This window comes from Gekko japonicus, unplaced genomic scaffold, assembly GCF_001447785.1.
Source record: "Gekko japonicus isolate JY-2015 unplaced genomic scaffold, Gekko_japonicus_V1.1 scaffold254, whole genome shotgun sequence".
Lineage (NCBI taxonomy): Eukaryota > Metazoa > Chordata > Lepidosauria > Squamata > Gekkonidae > Gekko > Gekko japonicus.
Window position 1 is genome coordinate 192,126 of NW_015172010.1, and position 22,902 is coordinate 215,027.

General features: G+C 40.9%; 1 protein-coding gene across 1 annotated transcript in view; it reads left to right on the forward strand.

Annotated features, from left to right (window-relative positions):
• ATG7 (autophagy related 7) overlaps window positions 1–15,465 on the forward strand; it is a 130,004-nt gene extending 114,539 nt beyond the window's left edge. The window contains 1 exon segment of the mRNA XM_015420236.1: window positions 15,401–15,465. Within this exon segment, the coding sequence (XP_015275722.1) occupies window positions 15,401–15,433 (33 nt within the window). The 3' untranslated portion in view covers window positions 15,434–15,465.
• Window positions 15,466–22,902: the final 7,437 nt, after the last annotated feature.

The window sequence follows — 22,902 nt, forward strand, 5'->3', positions numbered from 1 at the left end:
CCCTTTCCTGAAAAGCCCCCATAACCTTTCCCCTTTTCTTGCTTCCATCTCTCCTTCACACCCACCAGCCAAACTTCTTTTGCCAACTCCGGTCTTCAGCTTGCCCTCCTTCCCTCCCTCCCCTGGTTTGATCCAGAGAGCTTGCCATCCCAACCTTCTTACAAGAATACCTGAGACCACAGTCTGCATTCAGTTGTTGCTTTTTAAAAAAAAAACCATTTTATTGGTGGAATATTATAACAAGATCAACATTAAAACAATATTTTCAACCCATATCCCTTTCTCTAACCCTCACCCCCTCTTCTGGCTTCCCGCAGTGGTCCCACCCCCTCCCCTTACATTTCCTCTTCTAATTCTCTCATCTCTACACATCAACAATTAAGATTGATTAGTAACCTTTTCTTTAACATATTTCTTATCTCTATCAAATATTTCGGCATCCATCAATTCTTTTTAATAATTATCGAAACAAAATAGATTATTCTTCACATCCCAATCTTTCTCCAGATATTCTTTAAAGTCCATCCAGTCCGCCATAAACTCCTCTGGATCTTAATTGTTCAATTTCCTTGTCAATTGCTTGAGCAACATCTTTAGTTCCTTGCTGTATCGAATCCAGCTTCAGTTACTCCAGCCTTGACTTTGTAGGCTTCAACCTTGAGCAATACACTAGGTTGCCAGATTAAAATAAATAAATAAATACGAGACACACTGAGGCTCAGTGCTGCCTCCTCTCAGCACAAACAGTGTGAAACACACTTTTTGTGCTGGGAGGAGTACCCAGCCCAAGTGTAAATCGCGGCTGCTGCCGCCACTTCGTGCTTGGACTTGGGACCTTATCCCAGTGCGAACAGTGTACTTTGTGCTGCTTGGGCTTGGTAGGGTCGCCAGTTGACCTGGACAGTCCTGTATTTTCACTGACTGTTAAGAGAAAACACTGAAAAAAATACTGAACCGTCAGTGAAATTGGCGCTTTTGAGCGGTTTTTCCAATTTGCCACCTACATTAAAATCAGTAACTTTCTTTTTACTTAAATACATAGGCATGGGTCACATGTAAAATGGTGGTTGGTCATTTCACAGAAAAAGAGGTGCAGGAGCTCATTAGCATAACATATTAGCATGACTTATTTGCATATGCAAATAACTTATTTGCATACTGGAAGTGTGTCCGAAGTCAACACCCACCACTCAGGCTCCACTGGATTATTTTGGATTGCTAGCTATGGGGGGGGGGGACGTGCAGATCAGTCCTTGCAGAGGAGGGAGAGCTTGTACCTGAAGGCGGGCCGGGGGGGGCTCTGCAAGTTACCTGGCTGCTTCTTGCTCCTCATGGCCCAACTGAGGGCTGCTGGGAGCAGGGGCGGGGCTTGTTGCACATGCCCACCCCCTGGGCTCCTTACTGCCGGAGCTCCCACAGGAAATGACCCCTGTTGGTTTCACATTTTAGCTGAAATGATGAAAGAAACAAAAGGGTGAGAAACACTGAAAGTCATACAGTGGAGTTGTTTTCGCCAAATCTTCAGAATTACAGAGAGATTTTTCTTCTTTAGATTTGGGTTAGATTTTAAAGGCACTAGTTTCATAATAAAATATTGTACAACAAATGCAGTTCACATCAGCTTACCTTCTTCAGTTTTCATAAAAGTTCTGTGTAGCTTCCGTTAATGGTAATTAAAATATGCTCGTGTGTGTTCTGACTTCTGAACCAATTGCTTGCCCTGATCTCATCCAGCCTCTTCACCCTGAGGAAGGAAACGTATTCTGATGAATCCTTCTGTAACATTATTGTGTAGAATTATTTCATTGTCTGCCTTTTAATAGAGCAAGGAGGTTTATCTTAATCCTCAACTCTTGAAGTTAATTTCAGATTATTTCAACAGGAAAATAGAGCACCATGCTTTTTACTCACAATAAAACAAAATGTTTCATTTTCCCATCCTAAGGAAACATTATTGATGGTGTTCCCTTGCGCAACTTCCTTTCACACGCTACACAGGAAGTGCCTTCGTTACACTGGCAAGAAATAGACGGGTGGGGGAGGATCTTGAAAACAGAATGTCACCTTCTGGTGAAAGGATAATTGTCCTCAACTGCCAAAGCAGCAGTTACTGAATGCAGCTGAAATATAAAAAGGTAAAAAACATTGTGCAGTGAGATAAGGCTGTGCTTTGATTGGCTAGGGAAGTTTCTGTTCACACTTGTCTGGTACTTACCACAGTGCACACTCTCGCTCTCTTTAGCCAAAAGCATTTTGTCATGTTGATACTGGCAACGCAACTGTTCTGATTTTAAAACAGGGTATGAAAGAACTGCTTTTATCATTTCTAACATGCCGCCTAAGGCCAAAACATACACAGCAATATTAAAGGGCTAAGTTCAGAAGTAGATTGGAATTCCCACTACACAGCCTTTGGGAATATGACTTCAGTAACAAACTCTGAAGCAACTTTTTATCATAATAACAACTGTTGGTCTTCCTGTAATTGTTCCGTTCAGCTCCCTCGGCTTGTCACCTAATTAGCCACCTGCTCAGCCATTCTTCCATTGTGTGTATGTTTGTGTATGTTTATATGTTCAGTTATTAACAGTTATTAACATCAGTAATACTGGGGGAAATGTACACAATATATGTAAATATCCAAAGTTCCAAAAGACAGAAATTGTGTTATACTTGCATCTGCAAACAGTTATGAAGTGGCAGTGAGTCACTGGAGAAATGTATAGGGGGAAAGTCTCTAGTTTTTAATTATTCAGGTTTAAAATTTGCACCTGTATCTTGACAGGGTATGAGCTGTCATGAGTCACTGTTCACTTCTTCAGATACAGCAGTGAACAGTGACTCATAAAAGCCCATAATACCCTGCCACATATTTTGTTAGTCTTTAAGTGGTTAAGACGCTGAACTGCAGGCTGTGGAAGGTTGGTAGTTCAGCAGTTCAAGACCCGGGTGCCGCATGATGGAGTGAGCTCCCGTCTCTAGTTCCAGCTCCTGCCAACCTAGCAGTTCGAAAGCAAGAAATTGCAAGTAGATAAATAGGTACCACTTTGGTGGGAAGGTAACAGCGTTCCGTGTGCCTTGGTGTTTAGTCATGCCGGCCACATGACCACGGAAACGTCTTCGGACAGCGCTGGCTCTTTGGCTCTGAAACGGAGATGAGCACCGCAACCCTAGAGTCGGATTCGACTGGCTTTCGAGCAAGGGAACCTTTACCTTTACCTTTTAAGATGCTGTTGGACTCTTGCACTTTTCTACTGCTACACACAGACTAACGTGGCCACCCATCTTGGTCTACCTGTATCTTGTTCTCCTGCTTGAAGAGGAAGAGCTGCAGCCATAGGAAATGTAGCTGAGGAAAGTACTGGGATGTAGCAGTTATCATTGCCAAACTGATTCTTTTATTCTTCTTCCTATATTTCTGAAAATTATTCTGAGTTCAAGGTTGTGCCGTCCACTAGAAATCAAATTGAAGCCCCCACAAGAATGTTCATATTTGCTTGTGTGTTCGTCTTCAGTTATGTCATCATAATGGGATGCTGTTTGTAATATGGTAAGACCACTTTGCTTGCAAGATCCATGCACTGTTGTGTGCTGAATACAGAATCTATGTAGAAATAAATGATGGCTGTACAGCTTCAGTACGCAGTGGACTGTGCCCTAAAAGTACTTTTCAACTAGTTACAACTTCAAGGAGCAAATTAAATGCCTGTTTGAGTCTCTGGCTGAAAGTAAAATGTTGTGTCTTTGGAATCTCGGGAGACCAGTTTGTGTGCTCTGTCATGGCTAGCAAGTAAAGCCAAACTCTCAAAATCCTACTATAACTGAAATTGTGTATTCTTACATTCTGTGCTTACATCAGAAAGCCATCAGCAAAACGCCCCCAAAGCCTTTAAGCTTTAAAAAGAAAATATAGGTGAAGATGGCATCCTTCTCACACAGCATACTTTTGAGTAATACTTACATAATCTACATTATGACTCCAGTTTGGTGTATCTCAAAAACCTTTGTGAAAAGTTAGCTTTTTCCGTGTAGCTTTATGGTGTTCAATGTTTAGCACCTGTTCCAGGTAATAGGTTGTTTTCCCTTTTAATTGGGGCATGTTTACTTCATAAATGTATTTTGCATTAGAGCTTTAATTTCCTAGGTTCTAGTAGGATTGCTGGGTGAGTATCATGGTTGCCTTTCAAATATGGTTTCTATTTTTTGCTGCAAAAATGTATACAGATGCAACACATAACAATGAATCAGAAATGTTTTTGTGTGTCATTAAGTTTCATGAGGCTCATGTTACAGCACAGTAAATGATTGCACAGAACTAGTTTTTCAGTACTTGAAGCAGAACAACAGTTCCCAAGGCGTACTCTATTTTGACAGTGGGCCTCTCCAGGTCATTGAGTGCTCTCAGAAAAATTTGCTCAGAAATTGATTTCCATTCTACCATATGGGAACTATATTTTCTCACTGGGTATATGCAGCCACTATCTCATAGACCTTGAGCTAAACACTCTTTGCAAACGTTGCAGTGTCAAATACAGTAGATCCTAGCCATTAGTGGTATTCCCAGGATCACTGTGGATGGCAAACTCCACAAATACTGGAAAGCCGGGTTTTGCTGCCACCCAGTACCATTCCCCCCCCCCCACAAATGTCTTGCAGAGTTTAATAATGCAATGATTACAATGGTGGTGCAGTAGAAGTAAAAGCAAGCTGGAGACTGCATCACTTGATTGGACTGTGAATGAGTGAAATTGCAAGTCATGATGGCACAAAGGGCAAGGGTCTACTGTAGATTTTTGTGACAGTGTCAGCTCTGATAATTGAGCTGGTGTAATTTGTTAATAGAAGTTAAAAGCCATGGGCTGAGGAAGTTTTTATGCTGGTTTTTGAATCAACAATGTTATTTTAGTCCACTATCTCTTGTCTTTTAGTAATTCAGGCATCGCCAACAGAGATGTCTACTTCATAATATTCTGGAGAAACTGGAAACTGGAGATGTCATGTTGTTTTGTTTCTTGGCTCACATTAGGCAAAAATTGTGGGTGTTCTGGTTCCAAACACGTTTGTTGTTGTTGTTCAGTCGCACAGTCGAGTCCCACTCTTCGCGACCCCATGGACCATCTCCCGCCAGGCCCTCCTGTCTTCCGCCGTCCTCTGAAGTTGGCTCAATTTCATGTTCGTTGCATCGATGACACTGTCTAACCATCTCATCCTTTGCCGTCCCCTTCTTCTTTGACCTTCAATCTTTCCCAGCATCAGGGTCTTCTCCAGTGAGTGCTCCCTTCTCATTTGGTGGCCAAAGTATTTGAGCTTCAGTTTCATTATCTGGCCTTCCAGGGAACAGTCAGGGTTGATTTCTTTGAGGATTGACTGATTTGTTCTTCTTGCAGTCCAAGGGACTCTCAAGAGTCTTCTCCAGCACCATAGTTCAAAAGAATCTATTCTTCGGCGCTCGGCCTTCCTTATAGTCCAACTCTCGCAGCCATACATGACTACTGGGAATACCATTGCTTTGACCATGCGGACTTTTGTTGGCAGGGTGATGTCCAAACACGTTAACCAGCAGATAATCTGGATTTTGTTTTTATGCTTTTTTGGCATGCTTATCTGGTACATAAATCCCTTTAACTGATTAAAGCAATAGTCATCTAGTATATAGAATCAACATCTTTGGGCAAAATGTAAATGTTTCTGATAAGTAATTGCAAGTAATGCGAAATACAAAAGGAAAAAGAGACATCCGCCTTGGTCTTAAATGGCATCTCTATTTGTCCTTTATTTCGCTGCTTGTGGCCTCTTTCTTCTTGCACTGCTATTGTGTTTAGATCTCCAGAACAGCACAGCAGTGAAGAGGGATAAGAGCCACAATGTTCAAATAAAAACAGAGCAGAGCAAAGTATGGTAAGGGGAAATGATGTGAATAGAGCTCAAAACTGACTTTTGCAATCTTAAGGAAATCATTTTTTTCACATGGTCTTGCATGTATAATTAAAGTTTCCATGTCTAAATTTTTATACAAGAGCTATTTGAATAAAGGATACCTTAGGGTAGCTGTTTAAAATCACTCCTGTGCAATTGATCTGTGAGGAAAGGCAGTATACAAATATCTTACAACATCCTTCCCATCTTAACAGACATGACTCAACACATTTTGTCTGTCCTGAACAATTAAGACAGTTGTAAAACTTGCTTCATTATGTGAGTAGGACCTTATGTGAGCCAGAACATGTTCTAAACGCCTCTTTCCCCTGCATTTGTGTAAAATTTGTGTGGTCTGTCTGTACCACGTGTATAGTTCATGGTGCCTACTATGTAATTTTTGCATTATTTAACACATTATGTTAATATTTACACTTTGTTTCAGTTCTGTTTTCAGATTTCTGGTTAGTTCCAGATTTTTGCAATACAGGTCATATTGCATTGTTTGTTGGATGTTGACTTACTCTGTATAATCCGCCTTAAATCCCAGTGAGTAGAGTAGACTATAAATAATATAAATAAACCAACTTTATACTTTTAGGATGCACTTAACTGGTATAGCTAATGATCAGAAAATTTGCCTTTTCATAAGTCAATTGAGTTTGTTACCAAAACAAACTGCTGTATTTTGAAACAGAAATCAGAGGTTTATTCAGTGAGGAGCATATTGCAAAAAGCATAAAGACCAACCATAAAACTTTCTTCAAATACATTAGAAGCAGGAAACCAGCCAGGGAGGCAGTGAGACCCTTGGATGACCCAGGGATAAAAGGAGTACTGAGGGATGACGGGGAAACGGCTGAGAAGCTGAATGCATTTTTTTTTGCCTCTGTCTTCACTGTGGAAGATGAGAAGTGCTTGCCCACTCCAGAACCACTGATTTCAGGAGGGGTGTTGAAATACCTGAGTCAGATTGAGGTGAAAAGTGAAGAGGTCCTACGACCAATAGAGAACTTAAAAACTGATAAATCACCATGCCCGGATGGCATACATCCGAGAGCTCTGAAAGAACTCAAATGTGAACTTGTGGATCTCCTGACAAAAATATGTAATCTTTCATTAAAACCTGTCTCCATTCCTGGGAAGCTGTCTAATGTCACTCCAAACTTTAAAAAGGGTTTCAGAGGAAATCTGGAAATTATAGGCCAGTCAGTCTGATGTCAATACCGGTTAAGTTGGTAGAAACTGTTATTAAAAGAAAGAATTAGTAGGCACATTGATGAACAAAAGCTATTGAGGCAGACTCAGCATGGGTTCTGTAAGGGAAGATCTTGTCTCACTAACCTGTTAGTGTTCTTTGAGGGAGGGAGTGAACAAACATGTGGACAAGGGGGACCCAATAGAAGTTGTTTACCTTGACTTCCAGAAAGCATTTGATAAAGTTCCTCATCAAAGGCTCCTAAGTAAGCTCAGTTGTCACGGGATAAAAAGACAAGTCCTTTTGTGGATCAAAAACTGGCTTATTAATAGGAAACAGAGAGTGAGTATAAATGGGACATTTTCTCAGTAGAGGGTGGTAAGCAGTGGGGTACCGCAGGGATCAGTACTTGGTCCGATGCTTTTTTAACTTGTTCATTAATGATTTGGAGTTGGGAGTAAGCAGTGAAGTAGCTAAATTTGTGGATGACACGAAGTTATTCAGGGTGGTAAGAAGCAGGGAGGATTGTGAGGCACTCCAAATGGATCTGTTGAGGATGGGCGAATGGGCATCAACGTGGCAAATGGGGTTCAGTGTGGCCAAGTGCAAAGTGATGCACATTGGAGCCAAAAACCCTAACTATAAATACACGTTGATGGGGTCCTAACTGGCAGAGACTGACCAAGAGAGAAATCATGGTGTCGTAAATAGATTATTCACTGAGAATGTTGAGGTAGTATGCAACTGCAATAAAAAAGGCCAATGCTATGCTGGGGATCATTAGGAAGGGAACTGAAAACAAGTCAGCCAGTATCATAATGCCTCTGTATAAATTGATGGTGGGACCTCATTTGGAATACTGTGTGCAATTCTGGTCACCACACCTCAAAAAGGATATTATAGCATTGGAAAAAGTGCTATCCTGAAAGCAGGGGAAAACACCATCAGAACGCTAAAGGATATTCCATTTGAAGTAAGACAACGTAGAAAGGAATACAAAGAACTGGTGCTTTTTCTTCAGACAAACTCAATTGGATATAAATGGCTATTTCCAGAAGGCATAACCTTCAAGGTCAAAGACAAAAAAGAAAAGATTGACTCTGTTCTGAAAGCTCAAGAATTCCTAAGGGTTCAGCTGGGAAGGCCAGAGGACGAGAAAAAAGAGGAGGACAGCAAGTCCACTGGCGAGCTGGACACTGGTTCTTCCGGAGAGGACTCTCTGTCTGAGTAAGGGGCGGCAGCCCCCAAAAGTCCTTATAAGTTACGGAAGAGAAGGGAAAAGAAGAAGTAAAGGCTGAAGGACTCTGAATTGTGCCTTTGAGACTCTTGGTTTTGGGATGATTGGGGGTACTTTTACTAGACAGTTAAATTTAAGCTTTAAGGGAAAAGGGCCATAAAGGTTTGACTCAGTTTATAAAGGGAACAATGATGAGAAGACTTGATATATCTAAGCTAGTTGGAGGATCTCCTCTCTTGGGTTTTTAGTTAGTAGTGGGTTCTTTACTTTCTCCAGTATATGTAGTTTCCCCTCCCCTTTTTTCTGTTGTAGTTTTTTGTAGTGGATAAAAATCAATAAAAAATCCCCTCTGGGGGCTTAAAAAAAAAAAGGGAGAACTGCAACTGGATTCTTGTGAGGAAGAGAAGGATGGTGGGTTGTCCATGTAATTCAGAGGAGATGGATCTTCCTGTTATACATTGAAAGGGATTCCTGGATCCAGCTTTAGTGGCTGTGACCGGGACTGGTTCTTACCAGTTAAAGCTAGTGGACTGGCTGATCCCTTGCTAGAGAGCAAGCAGGTGTGGAATCCCGAGTGTTTCCTGATAGACCCTAGAATTCTAGAAATTAACCCTGGGGAAGAGCAAGGCTTGAATGGAAACAGCAAGTGGGAAAATGTGGACTGTAACATACTTGTCTTGCAACTTCCATTTGCTACAAAAAGACTTAAATCTACTGTTCTATACTTAAGATGCAAATCTTATTTGAGCTGAGGCTTGCTAATTGCTAGGGGATGAAAGACTCAGTGATTAAAGCCTTGAAAGTATTATTTACACAATAGTTACAAAGTTTGTAAGTGACTGAGAGGAGAAGAGTGGAGGGGACTGTGGGAATCCCAAGGCCAAGCAGGAATTTTTACCCAACTCATGGACTTGTACACTCAGAGTTGTTTGATTATTATTATTATTTTTTAAAAAAACACCCAAAATGAACAGGCAAGGTGCAACTGGACTTCTAGGCTCTGCGCCTTACTTTGGGAGAGAGGTGTCAGCCTAAGAGGCAATAGCTGTTAAGTTGACATTAACTACAGAAATCCATCTGCCTGTTATCAGTGCCACCAATTTATCTCTTGCTTCGGAACACATCAATACCAAGTTCCTTTCTAGTGAGCCTCCAGCAGACCAAACTGCTGAAGAAAAAGTGTTGGGCCTGGTTGTTGATGGAACTGAAGAAGACTAAACACTAGGAGAAACATCAGTCTAAGGTAGATGAGTGAAGGTCTGCCTTATCACTCACATATCTGGTCCCTGTGGTAGATGTTTCTCTACATGTTTTTTTGGCTCCCGTCTCACCACCACTGGAATTGATATTGGGAGTGAGCCACATGATCATCCCAATCAGGACAACACCAAATGTTCAAGTCCAAGGATTCTTTTCTGAAGGTCAGTTCTAGGACTCCTCACAGGATATTCTCCAGCTACTTTGCCTTGCCACACCACCAGTGGCGTTACCTAGGGACAGATCCCCATCTTTTCCAGGCATTCATCAGAAAACTCTTGGTGTGATCATTCATAACTACAGGGGTATGATCCATAACTGAACTAAAAGATTGGACTAAACCTACCCTCTGAATCTCTATAACTACAGGATAGGATTAAACATCCTCTTGCTGTTACTTTTGGAGAAAAAAGATGAGTACTGACAGCCACTTACAGCCACTTACAGGAATCATACATCACGTTTACAAAAGAGAATGGGATGAGTACTGACAGCCACTTACAGGAATCATACATCACGTGCCCCCGTGAGTTTTTGACAGCAGAGTTTCCCTTGTGTTCCAAAGCATGACTGTTAACACCAACTGTTGATCCTGATGGCCACACTCTCTTGCAAATTGCTTTCTATTCTTTCTTCTATTCTTTCTATTCTTTCTATTCTTGCTTCTCTTCTCTTATCAGGATCAATGTACACTTTAGCCCTAATGGCAGCACATGCTACTTCCCATATGTCTGTGCCATTTATAACCACATCCATACTGACATTAATTGAACCAATCCAGAAACCCCACGTGCTTGAAAAGCTGCCAAAGGCTCATCTACACTGGAACCCACCCACCCTCAGATCTCAACGAGACATCTTTGCTTTGTCTTGTCATTCCAAGGAGAATATGATTATGCCTCAGATTCTGATGGGTCTGTTTGCATTTTATGGAATTGAACCTATGACTTTTGTAACTTGTTAATAAAGGCATCATTGCATTTACTTTTTCTCCCACGTTTTATTTTTCATTTTAAAAATCCATTCTGAAATATTTTTTAAAAGCTTGCTTTTAAAAATGATCGATCCCTTTTAAATTGATTGGTGCTTAGCTGGGAAGGGTTAAGAATCAGTTGAGCATATATGGAGTTGAACATCAGAATATGGCTTTTTAGTGGACACTGTAGCTTGCAAGAACTAGCCAATTTACACAAAACAAGATCTATATTTAGGGAGCTGAGTTAAATGTTGCCAAAGTAAAGAGAGAGATGATCAGTGCTGTTCTTGTTGCCTGTTTACTTTGGACTGAAGCATTTGCCAGCCCAAGGCCTGCATTATAACTGTGCAGAACAATGTTGTGCCTTCCTGCCTTAAACCCAGCACATTCATATTTCTTGTCTTTAAAGATGCTTTTTGTTGGACTAGGTGGTCTGATACAGCAGGGCTGTTCTGATGTTCTTATTTCCTTTGAGTCTAGTAAACAAGAAACATCACAGTACTGTCCTGTCCTGTCAAAGAGATCATACATTTTTGTTATTTTTATATTTAATCTTATCACATAACTCTGAGACATCAGCTTGTCTAGGAGCAAATAAAACTATCACATCCAATGCAAATGAAGCTCATTAAAACACAATATACTTCCTACACACACATATTAATCTCTAACCATTAAAACAATCCAAACTGCTACTAATAAAATAAATTCATGAAAATGCACCTTTCTTGACTTTGTAAGACCCACCCACCCAGTTGGAGTAGGAGACTCTGCTGAACAATGGGTGGTCCCCTCTCCTTTTCCTAAGCTTGTATCTGAGGACAGGACATTTCTATGATTTTACACTGTGCTTCAAAGACCCTTGCTTCCAAAGATCAGCACAACAGCAGAGATCAGATCCTACCTCACCGGGATAGGGGCAGGGTAAGCACAGATTTTAGCTACTTACCGAAGCCAGCCCAAACTTGTGTATAGAAGCTCCAGAGTGATGTAACATTGTACCGGTTGCTTCAATAGTAAATTGTATTTACAAAGTTATAGAATGTGACTCTAAAAACTTATGCATATTGTCCAGTTTTCAGTATTATGAAATGTTTACTTAGCTTTCCAAAGAGTGATTCCACACATAAATTAGACATTGTATTATGCAAGATGTGTTGAACTTGTACAAATAGTATTGGCTGAATTAGCTTCTGTTTTCTTGCTTTCATGCTCAGATAAGTAAACTAATCAACAAAGCTCTTAGAAACTATCTATTTTTCAGGTGATATTAATATGCTAAACAATCAAGTAATAAATTACCGTTATGAACACAGGATCCTTCTTTTTTTTAACAGTTCAGGGTAAGTTAAGAAAAGGTTCCATGAGCCAGGAATCTTACTTGTGCTATTTATCTGCTGGCTGTATTGAAATGTTTTATAGCGAAAATTCATTTTGCAGCTTTGCTGCATGGCCACATGTCAGGAACACACTAAAGATATTTGCAGCCCTATATTCAAATTACAAAAACTAGGTTCTCACACCATCACTCACACTGGGATTAGTGTGCTTTTTCTCTAGTCCCTGTTGATCCCATAAAATGAATGTAATTGTGTTTATATAATAGCTTAAAAAGATCACAGTAGGTCCCATATGGGGAGAGGTTGTTGAGAGCCAAAACAAGCTGTTTGGCTTGTAAGCAACTGGAAGCCTTTAAGGTACTGACTCATATCTGTAGCATTTTCTGCATTGCTGACTGCTCTGTAGAATATGTTCTAATTTTGTAATATCTGTTAACTGTGGTACTAAATAAATCAAGTGTGCTACTTTGCTTCAGTGAATGTCAGTGAGAAAAATCTCAAATTCTTTAAATTCAGATTATTTACTATATTTGTTGAATTCTTACAGTCTATTAAGTTTTTATTCTAGCTTTCTTCCAAGGAGCTCAGATGGGCAAACCCTGGGCCAGCCCCCCCCCCCCCCATTTTATTTTCACAATAACATGTGAGGTAGATTGGGCTTGACTATAAAGTGACATTCAAGGACATTCACTGAGTATGATGGCTGAATGAGAATTTGAACTCAAATTTTCCTAATTCTGTATTAAATCTAACCACTGTACCACATAGGTTTTCAGTCTTTTGGGGTTGTCTTGTGTTTGTATTCATTAGGGTTCCCAGGTGTTCTGTGTACAGTTCTGGTCACCGTTCTGGATATTATAGCATTGGAAAAAGTGCCAAAAAGGGCAACTAGAATGATAAAAGGGTTGGAACACTTTCCCTATGAAGAAAGGTTAAAGTGATTGGGGCTCTTTAGCTTGGAGGAATGACAGCTTGAGGGGAGACATGATTGAGGTTTATAAGATTATGCATGGGATAGAGTTGGTAGAGAAAAAAGCACTTTTTTCCCTTTCTCACAATACAAGAACTCATGGGCACTCCATGAAATTGCTGAGCAGTTGGGTTAGAACGGATAAAAGGAAGTACTTCTTCACCCAAAGAGTGATTAACACATGGAATTCACTGCCACGGGAGGTGGTGGCGGCTACAAGCATCGACGGCTTCAAAAGGGAATTAAATAAGCATATGGAGCAGAGGTCCATCAGTGGCTATTAGCCACAAGGTATAGATAGGGACTCTGGGGCAAGTGATGCTCTGTATTCTTGGTGCTTGGGGGGGTCAGCAGTGGGAGAGCTTCTAGTGTCCTGGCCTCACTGCTGGACCTCCTGATGGCACCTGGTATTTTTGGCCACTGTGTGACAGAGTGTTGGACTGGATGGGCCATTTGCCTGATCCGGCACTGGCTTCTCTTATGTCCTTATGTTCTTAGTAGTAGAAAAGAGCAAGAGTCCAGTAGCACCTGAAAAAGTGAGAAGTGACTCACATAAGCTCATACGCTGCCACAAATTTTGCTAGTCTTTAAGGTGCAACTGGACTCTTGCTCTTTTTTACTTGTGTAAAATGTTAAGGAGACTGGTAAACATCCTTATAGATATAATATTAAACTGAAGAATACTTTTATCTTTTCTTGCTCATTTCACTAAAATCTTTTCAAGCGTTGGTTTTGCATCATTGTGAAACAGGCTATTAGTGTTCTGATCAGTCTGCGAGATTGACTCGGTAAATTTCTTTCAGATGACTATTAAGTTCCTTTGTAACTGGTTTTAAATTATTGTTTGGTATGAAACCTTGGAAGTTAAAGATCTCATTTTTGTTACAAATATTATTAGTTGTCTAATTTTAGATTATCAGGGTATGTTATTTACCAATCTATGATTTTGAATCAGTTTTCCTTTAAAAATGGCATACATTTTAAAGCCATTAAAATCCATGTAATTATAAGTACTATTTCTGACAATATACTTGCAGTGGTGTAACAGTAATGTGACGTAATGGCATACTAAGCATCAATTATGCTGAAGTCCAATCTCCCCTTTGCTCTTGTAGGAAATCTAAGGATTAAGTGGTTAAAGTGGTGAATATGTTCCAGATGTTTGACATGTAAATGCCCTTAGCTTTACTGTATTGGAATGAAACAAATGTGAGTGATAGCAGTGGAGGCCCCTTTGTTATTTTTTTTTAATAACACGAAAATGTTTTGTGAAAATATAGAGATATCAAAATTGCTGTCAGCAGCATCTCTGCCTCCTCCATGATTCTGTTATAATATTTCTGTATTGATATTACTGCTCAGAACATAGCTTTGTATACAGACTAACCACGATTCATATATCTACCTATAGCTTACAAAAGCTTAGAGGTAAAGTATGAAGCATGAAAAATATTTTATCTTCTCTTCCCATTCCCCTTCTGACTCTCATAGTTTTTCGAGATCTCTGTGTGTTCCATGAGGTGAAGTAAAATGAAGTCTATCATGAGATCATTCCTCATTTTTAGTTTAATTTCGTCTAAGAACAGGGTGGCAACTTGGTGCTTTCACCCAGGCATGTGCCTGGAAGTTCAGATGAAACAAGCTGTAGTTCTCTCTGTTGACAGAATTCCCCTTCTTTCTCCAAAAAGAAAATTTCCAGTCCAGCAGACATAATTGTCAAATGACTGCCCAAACCAAAGATGCGTTCATGCGTCAGCTTTTCAGAGAAATGAATTCATGCTGTCTAAACTCTGTGGGGAATCTGTTCATACCTGACATGTCTGTGCTGTAGATAAGAAATAGCCAATTTGTAGAGTCCTGAGTCTAGCATCTGTATTCAAAGTGCTTGCTTGAAATGACATGGCAAGTCCATACTCCTTTGTGCTGTATTTACCATAACACTGAGAACAGAGGAAAAGTTTCAAATTCAGTCTGGCTAAGAAGAGTTTATAGTAAAATAAACATAGCCCAAAGGGGCCTCTTTCCTCAGGTTCTATTTACAGATAATTTCTTTACATTTGTTTCCACATCCTTGATCCTGATTTGACCACTTGTATTTGCACTGGCTGGCCTTCCATCTTCGGAATGGTGCCCTTTTCCAACAAATTTCTTTTAGACTTTTCATCACTGTTTTGCTTTTGAATTTAGAAAAACTTTTGCGTTTCACCATAGGTTATATCATTCTCCAGAGTTGTATGTTCCTAATATCATATCTGTGTTGGTACCCGAAAGGGTTGTTTATTTGTTTAAATTGTTTGGTTCTGTGTCAGTAAACATTAGAATGGGATGTTTTACAGGGGAGATATTGCCCCCCTCCTTCAAAATGATCACCTTTGAGCTTCTGCTGCTGCTTGATTCAGAAGGACCAGAATGTATTCTATATTTTACATTAAGCCATCAACTGTGTAAACACTACTAAAGTATGTCTGAGATAATGAATGGCATTTTTCCTCCTTTTTCATTACAGATCTGGGACATGAGTGATGACGAAACACTGTGAAGGTCCACTCAATGAAGTGAATGACAGCCGACTTTAGGTTGCATTGATGTCTTTTATCAGTAATTTGATGAGTTAATGATTGCTTACTTATTCTTACTGTTGCAAATATAAAGAAATACATTAACTCACATCTCTGATCAGGATGGGACAGTATTTCAGTTTCACTAAGCAGTTCTACTGTGAGTGTAATTCTTTATTTTTATTGTGTGTTTATACATCTTATCTGTGATAATTAAAAATCTTCTTTGTATATTTTTCAGTTTCTAAATACATCTTATATTTAAAATATCTTTTATGTAAACTTTGTTGTCCTTGTTTTCTCCAGTTTGAATTTCCTTTTAAGTACACATTCTGAACATTTTTGTACCTTTGAAACTCCAGGGTAGAACAGTTGTTTGGTTATTACTGAGCTGGACAATCAGAATTTAGCCACGTTATTTGGGGGCAAAGATAAATTTAAGAGGCCTGTATATTAAGTGCATCAAAGAGATAACAAAACAGTCTATCTCTTTTGTAATCCACCTTGATTTTGGATTGTGTTGCCATCTGTGCAGAGATTTTTCAGATTTTGAGACCTGTGAGAATGGAGGTGGAATTATACCTCTCCTGAAGTCAATGATGTAGTCTGGGATCATGTTGATAGAATGTGGACCTCATTTGAATATTGGTATGTTTCATACTGTGCACATAATAAGGAGGATAAGACACCATATCAGTTAGCTGGCAGCAACCATTCATCCATTCCCGTATGTATTTGAAAATTGGTTCCCCTCTGAAGGCTTCGCAGCTCTAAGGCTGATGGATAACAGGAATCTGAACAATTGTAAGCATGTCTGTGTTCAACATAGCAAATTTATCATTCATAAGACAAAATATTTTCATGGATTTGGACTCAAAGAACAGCACAGCTTGGTCCACGTGCCCTAAGGAATTTTGGATATACATTCCAAACAGGAACACTCCCCCCAGACTGCCTAATGCCCAGGGGCCGTAGCCAGGGGGTTTTTTTACTTTGGGGGGCATTTAAATAAGTCGGGGGCACCCACCCCACCCCCCACACACACATTTAGGCTGTGTCAGGAGCGACAAGACAATAAAAGTTTTTTTTTTAAAGTGATGCGAGAGGTGAGGGTGACGGCAGGCAGGGCAGAGCGACGGCTTGGCTTACCGCAGCTATGGCACGTGCGAAAAATAAAATACAATAAACCGGCTGGATGGGAAGTCAGGAGGCCTCGGCGGTAAGTTGGGGGGGGTGGCCCCAAGATGCCCCACTGTAGCTACGGGGCTGCTAATGCATTTTCTCCCTGAGACGAGGGCAATTTGAAAAACAGTTTTGGATAGGGTGGGTTCTATCACTTAGAGGTAAAAGGTCTATGAGGGTGCATCCAAGCCCTGAGTGTAGTTATTGTAGGTCTTTGGATACCAGCTAAATAATGCCCAGATTCTGTTTTGTTAAATAACGTTATCGATTACCAAAAGAATGATCCACGCTTTAAAATTTTAAATATGATACTTATACATTGTAAGGAAATATGCTTTATTTTCTATTTATTTACTTTTTGAAATAGCACTATTCCTACAACCTCTCCCTTCCTCATCTAAACAATAAGAAGCTGAGCAAAACGTTCAGGCCGTCCTGCTAAAGCTTTCTCCAGTCACGTATGAATTGTAAAACAAACAAACAAACAAATCCGAAGAGGAGCTCCAATTAGTCAGGTCATGGAATATCATTTTGACATTTTAATAATTTTTAATGATGCATAGTGTATGCATGAAGCTGATTATACTGGATCAGACCATTGCTCCATCAAGGTTAGTTTTGTCTATTCAGACCAGCTGTGACTCTCCAGAGTCTCAGGCTGAGATCTTTCACATCACCTGCTGCCTGGTCCTTTTAACTGGAGATGCCGGGGATTAAACCTTCTGGATGCCAAGCAGATGCTCTACCACTAGCTATGGCTCACTGAACTACGTTCTTGATTTGTTTGCTTCTTACTACTATACGAAAGCTTGCTTATTTAATCTTTTGTTTGCTACCAAGTACCCGTAGAATACTTAACCTGTCTCAAAAACTGTATTTCAGTAGGTGAATTGTTCAGATTATCTGTCATTAAATAAGTACGGATTTCAGGAATGACAACCATGTAGCGAACACCAAAACTGAAATGGAAAGTCCAGTTCTCATTTGTATGCAAAAGAAATCTTTTCGTTTAAACTAATGAAATAAACTGCATAATGACTTTCAGACTTCCTTTGCGGAGGAAATTCATTTCCTCTTATGACAGACTGGAAGTCACACTGGGAAAAATTAGTACTCTACAGCTTACTCTGAGTCACCATCATAGACGTCATTTGTAGATAGTGAAACAGAAAACTCTGTTTTGAAGTTCTACAGCCTTGGTTAGCTGAGGGTCACAAACATCATGGTATCTCCCTGGAAGAATGTCTACCTTGACAGATGAAGTCTCAAGACTGAATTTGTCAACTATGTTTTTGTCATTGAGCTTTAGCCATATATAACATTTTAAGCACAGAATAATACAATGTTTCCTTGCTTAGTAATTCCAGTAACCTAGGGTTGTGTAAGTTTGAGCTTGCTTCCTGTACATATGCTTCCCAGATGTCTGTGTTGTGCAGAAGCGGCTCCAGTGTGATTTGGAAAACCTTCTGTTGTTTAACTTTTATTGTTTTTCCCCTTCCCTGACAAACCAGAATGGCGCTCTTGCTTACTTGCTTCTAAAATAATTTTCTTTTTGTAAAATGTTTTAAGCACAGATTGAAAGGGACAGAGTGAACGCTTTTATTCAAATGAATGAATAATGTATTAAAAGAACTTCTAAGCACTTTTGCTCACTGACTTGTATATGGCCGACAGCAGGCTGCTGCAGGCAATCGTCCTCTTGTCTGCTGTTGTAGCAGTATAACGGAGGAAGTTGGACATTTCAGTTTTGGGGGTGAATGAGTGCGGGCTGAATTTGGGTGCATTTGCTGACATGACTCCTCAAGTTTAGAGAGAGCACAAAACTCCCCTAGAAAACCAACCACAGCCATGATACTTAGGGCACATCTCTGGTGAAAGTAAAAGGGTGGCATATCAGCTTTGCTTCTTGTATGCCATCTGTATTGGGACAAAATACATTGCTAGTGTTATTATTTCTACCCATCTTGGAGTCCACGCTAGTCTTGATTAGTTTTTCCAGATGAAGTCACCTTATACTGCCTGGTAGTCTATCCAGCCCGAAATTATCTGTTCTGACTAGGAGTGACTCAAAGGTGGGTTTCCAACTCTAACCAGGTGCCTTTTTATAGGAGAGAGGACAGGAATTGCATCTAGAACCTCCAACATGCAAGACTTCTGTTCATTGCCATGGCCACTGTGCAGTCCTAGAGGGGTACTGTGTGTGTACAGGTCTGCCATGAAAAATGCAAAAGCTCCTAAACGTGTGAGGTGCGTCCTTTCCCCATGGCAGCTTTCTGCCTTTTTTCAGCATGAAAAGGGGAAGGGGAGCTCCTCTTCCTCAGTTCTCTTTCTGCTGCCGCAGAGAGGGATTTATTTTCTGGTAGCTCCATTTGTGCATGAAGGTGTTTTCATCATTTTCTGATAAAAAAGAAGTAAGAACAGCAATACCGTATTCCGCCCCCGCCCCCCTTGGCTCCAAAGCCTCTGTCATCTTCGATGACTCAAAAAGACTTCCTCAGAGGGTATACAGACTGCAGACCATGTCTTCTGCTTACTTTGTCTCAGGGAAGAACACAAGGTCTCTGAACTTCCTGGTGGAAAAATGGGAGGAGGAATAAGGCCTATCTTGGACTTCGGGAATTCAAACAACTTTCTTCTAATAAAACAGTTCACGGTGATTTCTGTGTCAGATGTGCTTCCTCTTTTGCACCCAGATATCTAGTTCATGACCCTAGAAGTTCAGAAAATACCTCTGTTTCCAGTGCAGCCCCACCAGTTCCCAGTTCCCAGTTCTACCCTTTGGCCTTGCCGTGGCCCCCAGGGCCTTTTCAAAAATTATGGCTGTAGTTATAGCTCATTTAAGTTGATTAGGGTGCAACATTTTTCCTTACTACGACAACTGACTCATAGCAGCTAGCCTGCAAAATACAGTGTTCACTTTCCCAGCTGATTCATAAGAACATAAGAACATAAGAGACGCCAATGTTGGATCAGGCCAAAGGCCCATCCAGTCCAACACTCTGTGTCACACAGTGGCCAGAAATACCAGTGCCATCAGGAGGTCCAGCAGTGGGGCCAGGACATTAGAAGCCCATCGAAGATTCCTTGCACTCTCAAAGGCCTTCAGCTCCAAGTCAACTCTAAAAAATCCAGACTAATAACCAGTTCAGAGAATCTACTTCATAGGCACAGTCTTAGACTCCTCCCAGGCCAAAGGCTTTCCCCCTCTGGAGAGGACTGATGCATTATGCAAGCAAACAGGATAGTTTTAAAACTGACAACAAAATAAATGGTGTGGCTTTTGTTTGGAGAGAGAGAATCCATTGAAAACTTCAGACTTGACTGGGTTTTTTTGCTGACTGGGAGTACAATAAGCAGCTCAGTGTGTCAGGTTACAACTAGCCTTACTCATTAAAAAGGTGGCTAGGTCTCATAGTCTCCACTACCATTGTGTTCCCTTATGCAAGGCTACACATGAGGTCTCTCCAGCTCTGGGGGATCTGTCAGTTCATTCCCCTTTTGCGCTGACAGTCCAAGAGGTTCAATATCCCCAGGCAATTTCCCCCTCCTCCTTCTTCTAAGTGAACAGAGACCTTCTAAAATGTACCTCCTTTAGTATTACCCTTCCCAATATAACATTGATTATGGATGCCTTCCTGCTACAGATGCCGTCTGTTCTGGATATCATGTAGTCAGTGGAAAATGGTTCCCCAGAGAAGTCCCCCAGCAGAGTTTTGGAACTCTGAGCAGTGTGCTATGCACTTGCTGCCCTTCACTTGCCCCTGACTGGGAAAACTATTCAGATAGCAACTGACAATGTCACTGCTATGAATGAGCAGGGGGACAGCCTCCCTTACCCTTACCAGGGTTGGCAGGTTTTTTCAGTCGCATGCCCTTAGGTCAACATGAATGGCAAATCCACTCAGATTAACTTCTCCTGATTTTTCAGCTTTGGTGGACTCCCTCTGTCAACCTGTTTGCCTCTGAGGTCAACAAAAAGTACAGATCTTTTTGCTCCCTAGCTGCACGAGGCCAGGGCACTGTAGGAGACACATTTCAGGTACCTTGGTCAGGGACTGTGTTCTACACCTTCATCTTCAGGGTAATTTCCAAGATAAAGAAAGAACTCACTTGGGCTATTCTACTTGCACCCTTTTGGCCCAGACAACCTTGGTTTGCCATGCTACTGAACATTTCATTAGGCCAGTATCTACCCTTGCCTCTAGGCTGAGAAGGACACCTTACCACCAGACCACTCGCAACAAATTTGAGTTCTCCTACCTCTGGTCGAAGGTAGGAGGTCTTGTGGTCTCACGTGTTAGAGTTCATCTAGTCGCCATAGCATCTTTTCATGTATTTATCTATGGGAAATCAGTATTTGCACCAAGAGAGTCTATACTTTTCCTAAAAAGGCCTGCTTAATAATTTCCCCCCTGTGCCTCTCCCAGTTCCACAGTGGAGTCTATCCCTGGTTTTATTCAAGATTATGTCACTCCCAACAATTTGAACCGCTTGTTTAATTGTCCCTTTGGCTTCTCATAATGAAAACCATTTTTCTGGTGGTCACTACATCCACCTGTAGAGTTAGCAAACTGAATACACTGAGGTGTAACCTACCATTCCTCAAGATATTTGACACAAGAGTGATGCTATGCACCTCTGTTTCCTAAAGAAGGTAATCTCTTCCTTCCACATTTATCAGGATAGTGCCCTCCCAGTGTTTTTTCTGCAGTCTAAGGATGCAAACAAACATTCACTCCACCAGACAGAACAAAGCACTTTAGAAAGGTTCCAATTTTGTTTATTTTGTTTAATGGCCCAAATGAAGGTTGGAAGATTTTAGCACAGTCTGTCTTTTGATGTATTGTTCCATCCATTCATCTTTGCTACAAGTTGGCACATGTTGACTGTCCCTGACAGATCTCTGCACACTCCACTAGAGCATAAGTGAGCTCTGTGGCCCCGCATTGTGGATTGTCCATCAACACAGTTTGCAAAGCAGCTATCTAGTCTTCTTCCTCTATCTTTGTTAAGCACTATTCCATGGCTATCAATGCTGTAAAAGAAGCCTGAGTTGGACTTGATTCAGCTATAGCTCACATCCGGCTTCCTTCTTACTATGGTAAATCAGTTCAGTATTCTCTCATGTGGGACTGCACAAAGACCATAATGATGGAAACAGGGTTGTACTTATTGGTAACGTGTTCACTGAGTGGTCACTTGTGCAGTCACACATCCCTCCCTCTAGCCATACCCTGAGTCCTGTTCTTTCTCCATTATCTGATTGGCGCTCTCTAGTGGAAGCGTTGGGGAACTAAGGGAGAGGTTCTCCCCTTCCCCCTTGTAATGCTGAAGAAATGTGGGAAGCCAACATGGAGGAGGAGTGCACTTCACATATTTAGGACCTTTGCATTCTCCACTGCAAGCCGGTACATGTGTGGTATAACTACCTTGGTCACCACTTGCTGAACACCATTTACAGGTAAGTGCAACCCTGTTTTCTGCCACTGAGTATGGACTGTCCCTGTTCAAGCACCAGCTGGGTCATTCTCACAGTACCAGTTTTATTTTTGGAAAAAGAAAAAAGAAAAAATGCTGTCTGCTATCCTGCAAAGGTGATCCATCTGGAGGAATAGTTTTCTGGGCATCGATTATTTTTCTGGATCATGTTCAGGGTATGAAAGATCAACTGTGAGGCGCTACAGACTCTGCACACAGCATTGGTGGCGGTTGGCATTAATCCAAAGATCCCTGCGCACTCAGCAGTATTTGTTGGAATTAGTGTTAACCATGGAAATGGGGTATTTGGTAAGATGCAAGCAGCCAGTGGACAGATAGACAATGTGTCTGAGGAGGGACACCTAGGAGAAGCTGGGACCTCTGTGACTGCCTCTACTGCTCTTCAGGGGAATGTGAGGAAGGCAGCCATAAAACTGGACTTGCCTAATGCAAGAAACATATTTTTCATTTTGCTTTGCTATTCCATCTCAGACTTCTACTTTGGGGGGGGGGGGAGGGATTATGGAACTAATTACCATCTTAAGCGTTCCTAAAGGGGGGGGGATAATTTAACTTGGATGCTCAGACTGCTTTTTCCTGTAGTCATTTGCTTTGATTGACTTCTCCAGAATCATAAGAACTTTCTGCAAGACATTCCTCCTTTCCTTGTTCATCAGGATTGCTAGCCTTATGGCAATGGATTCAGGTGGCAACAGATGAGTCAGTTGTGACACACTCAACACTCAATCTGAATTAGCTTTAATGGATGCAAAGTACATGGGTGTGTAGT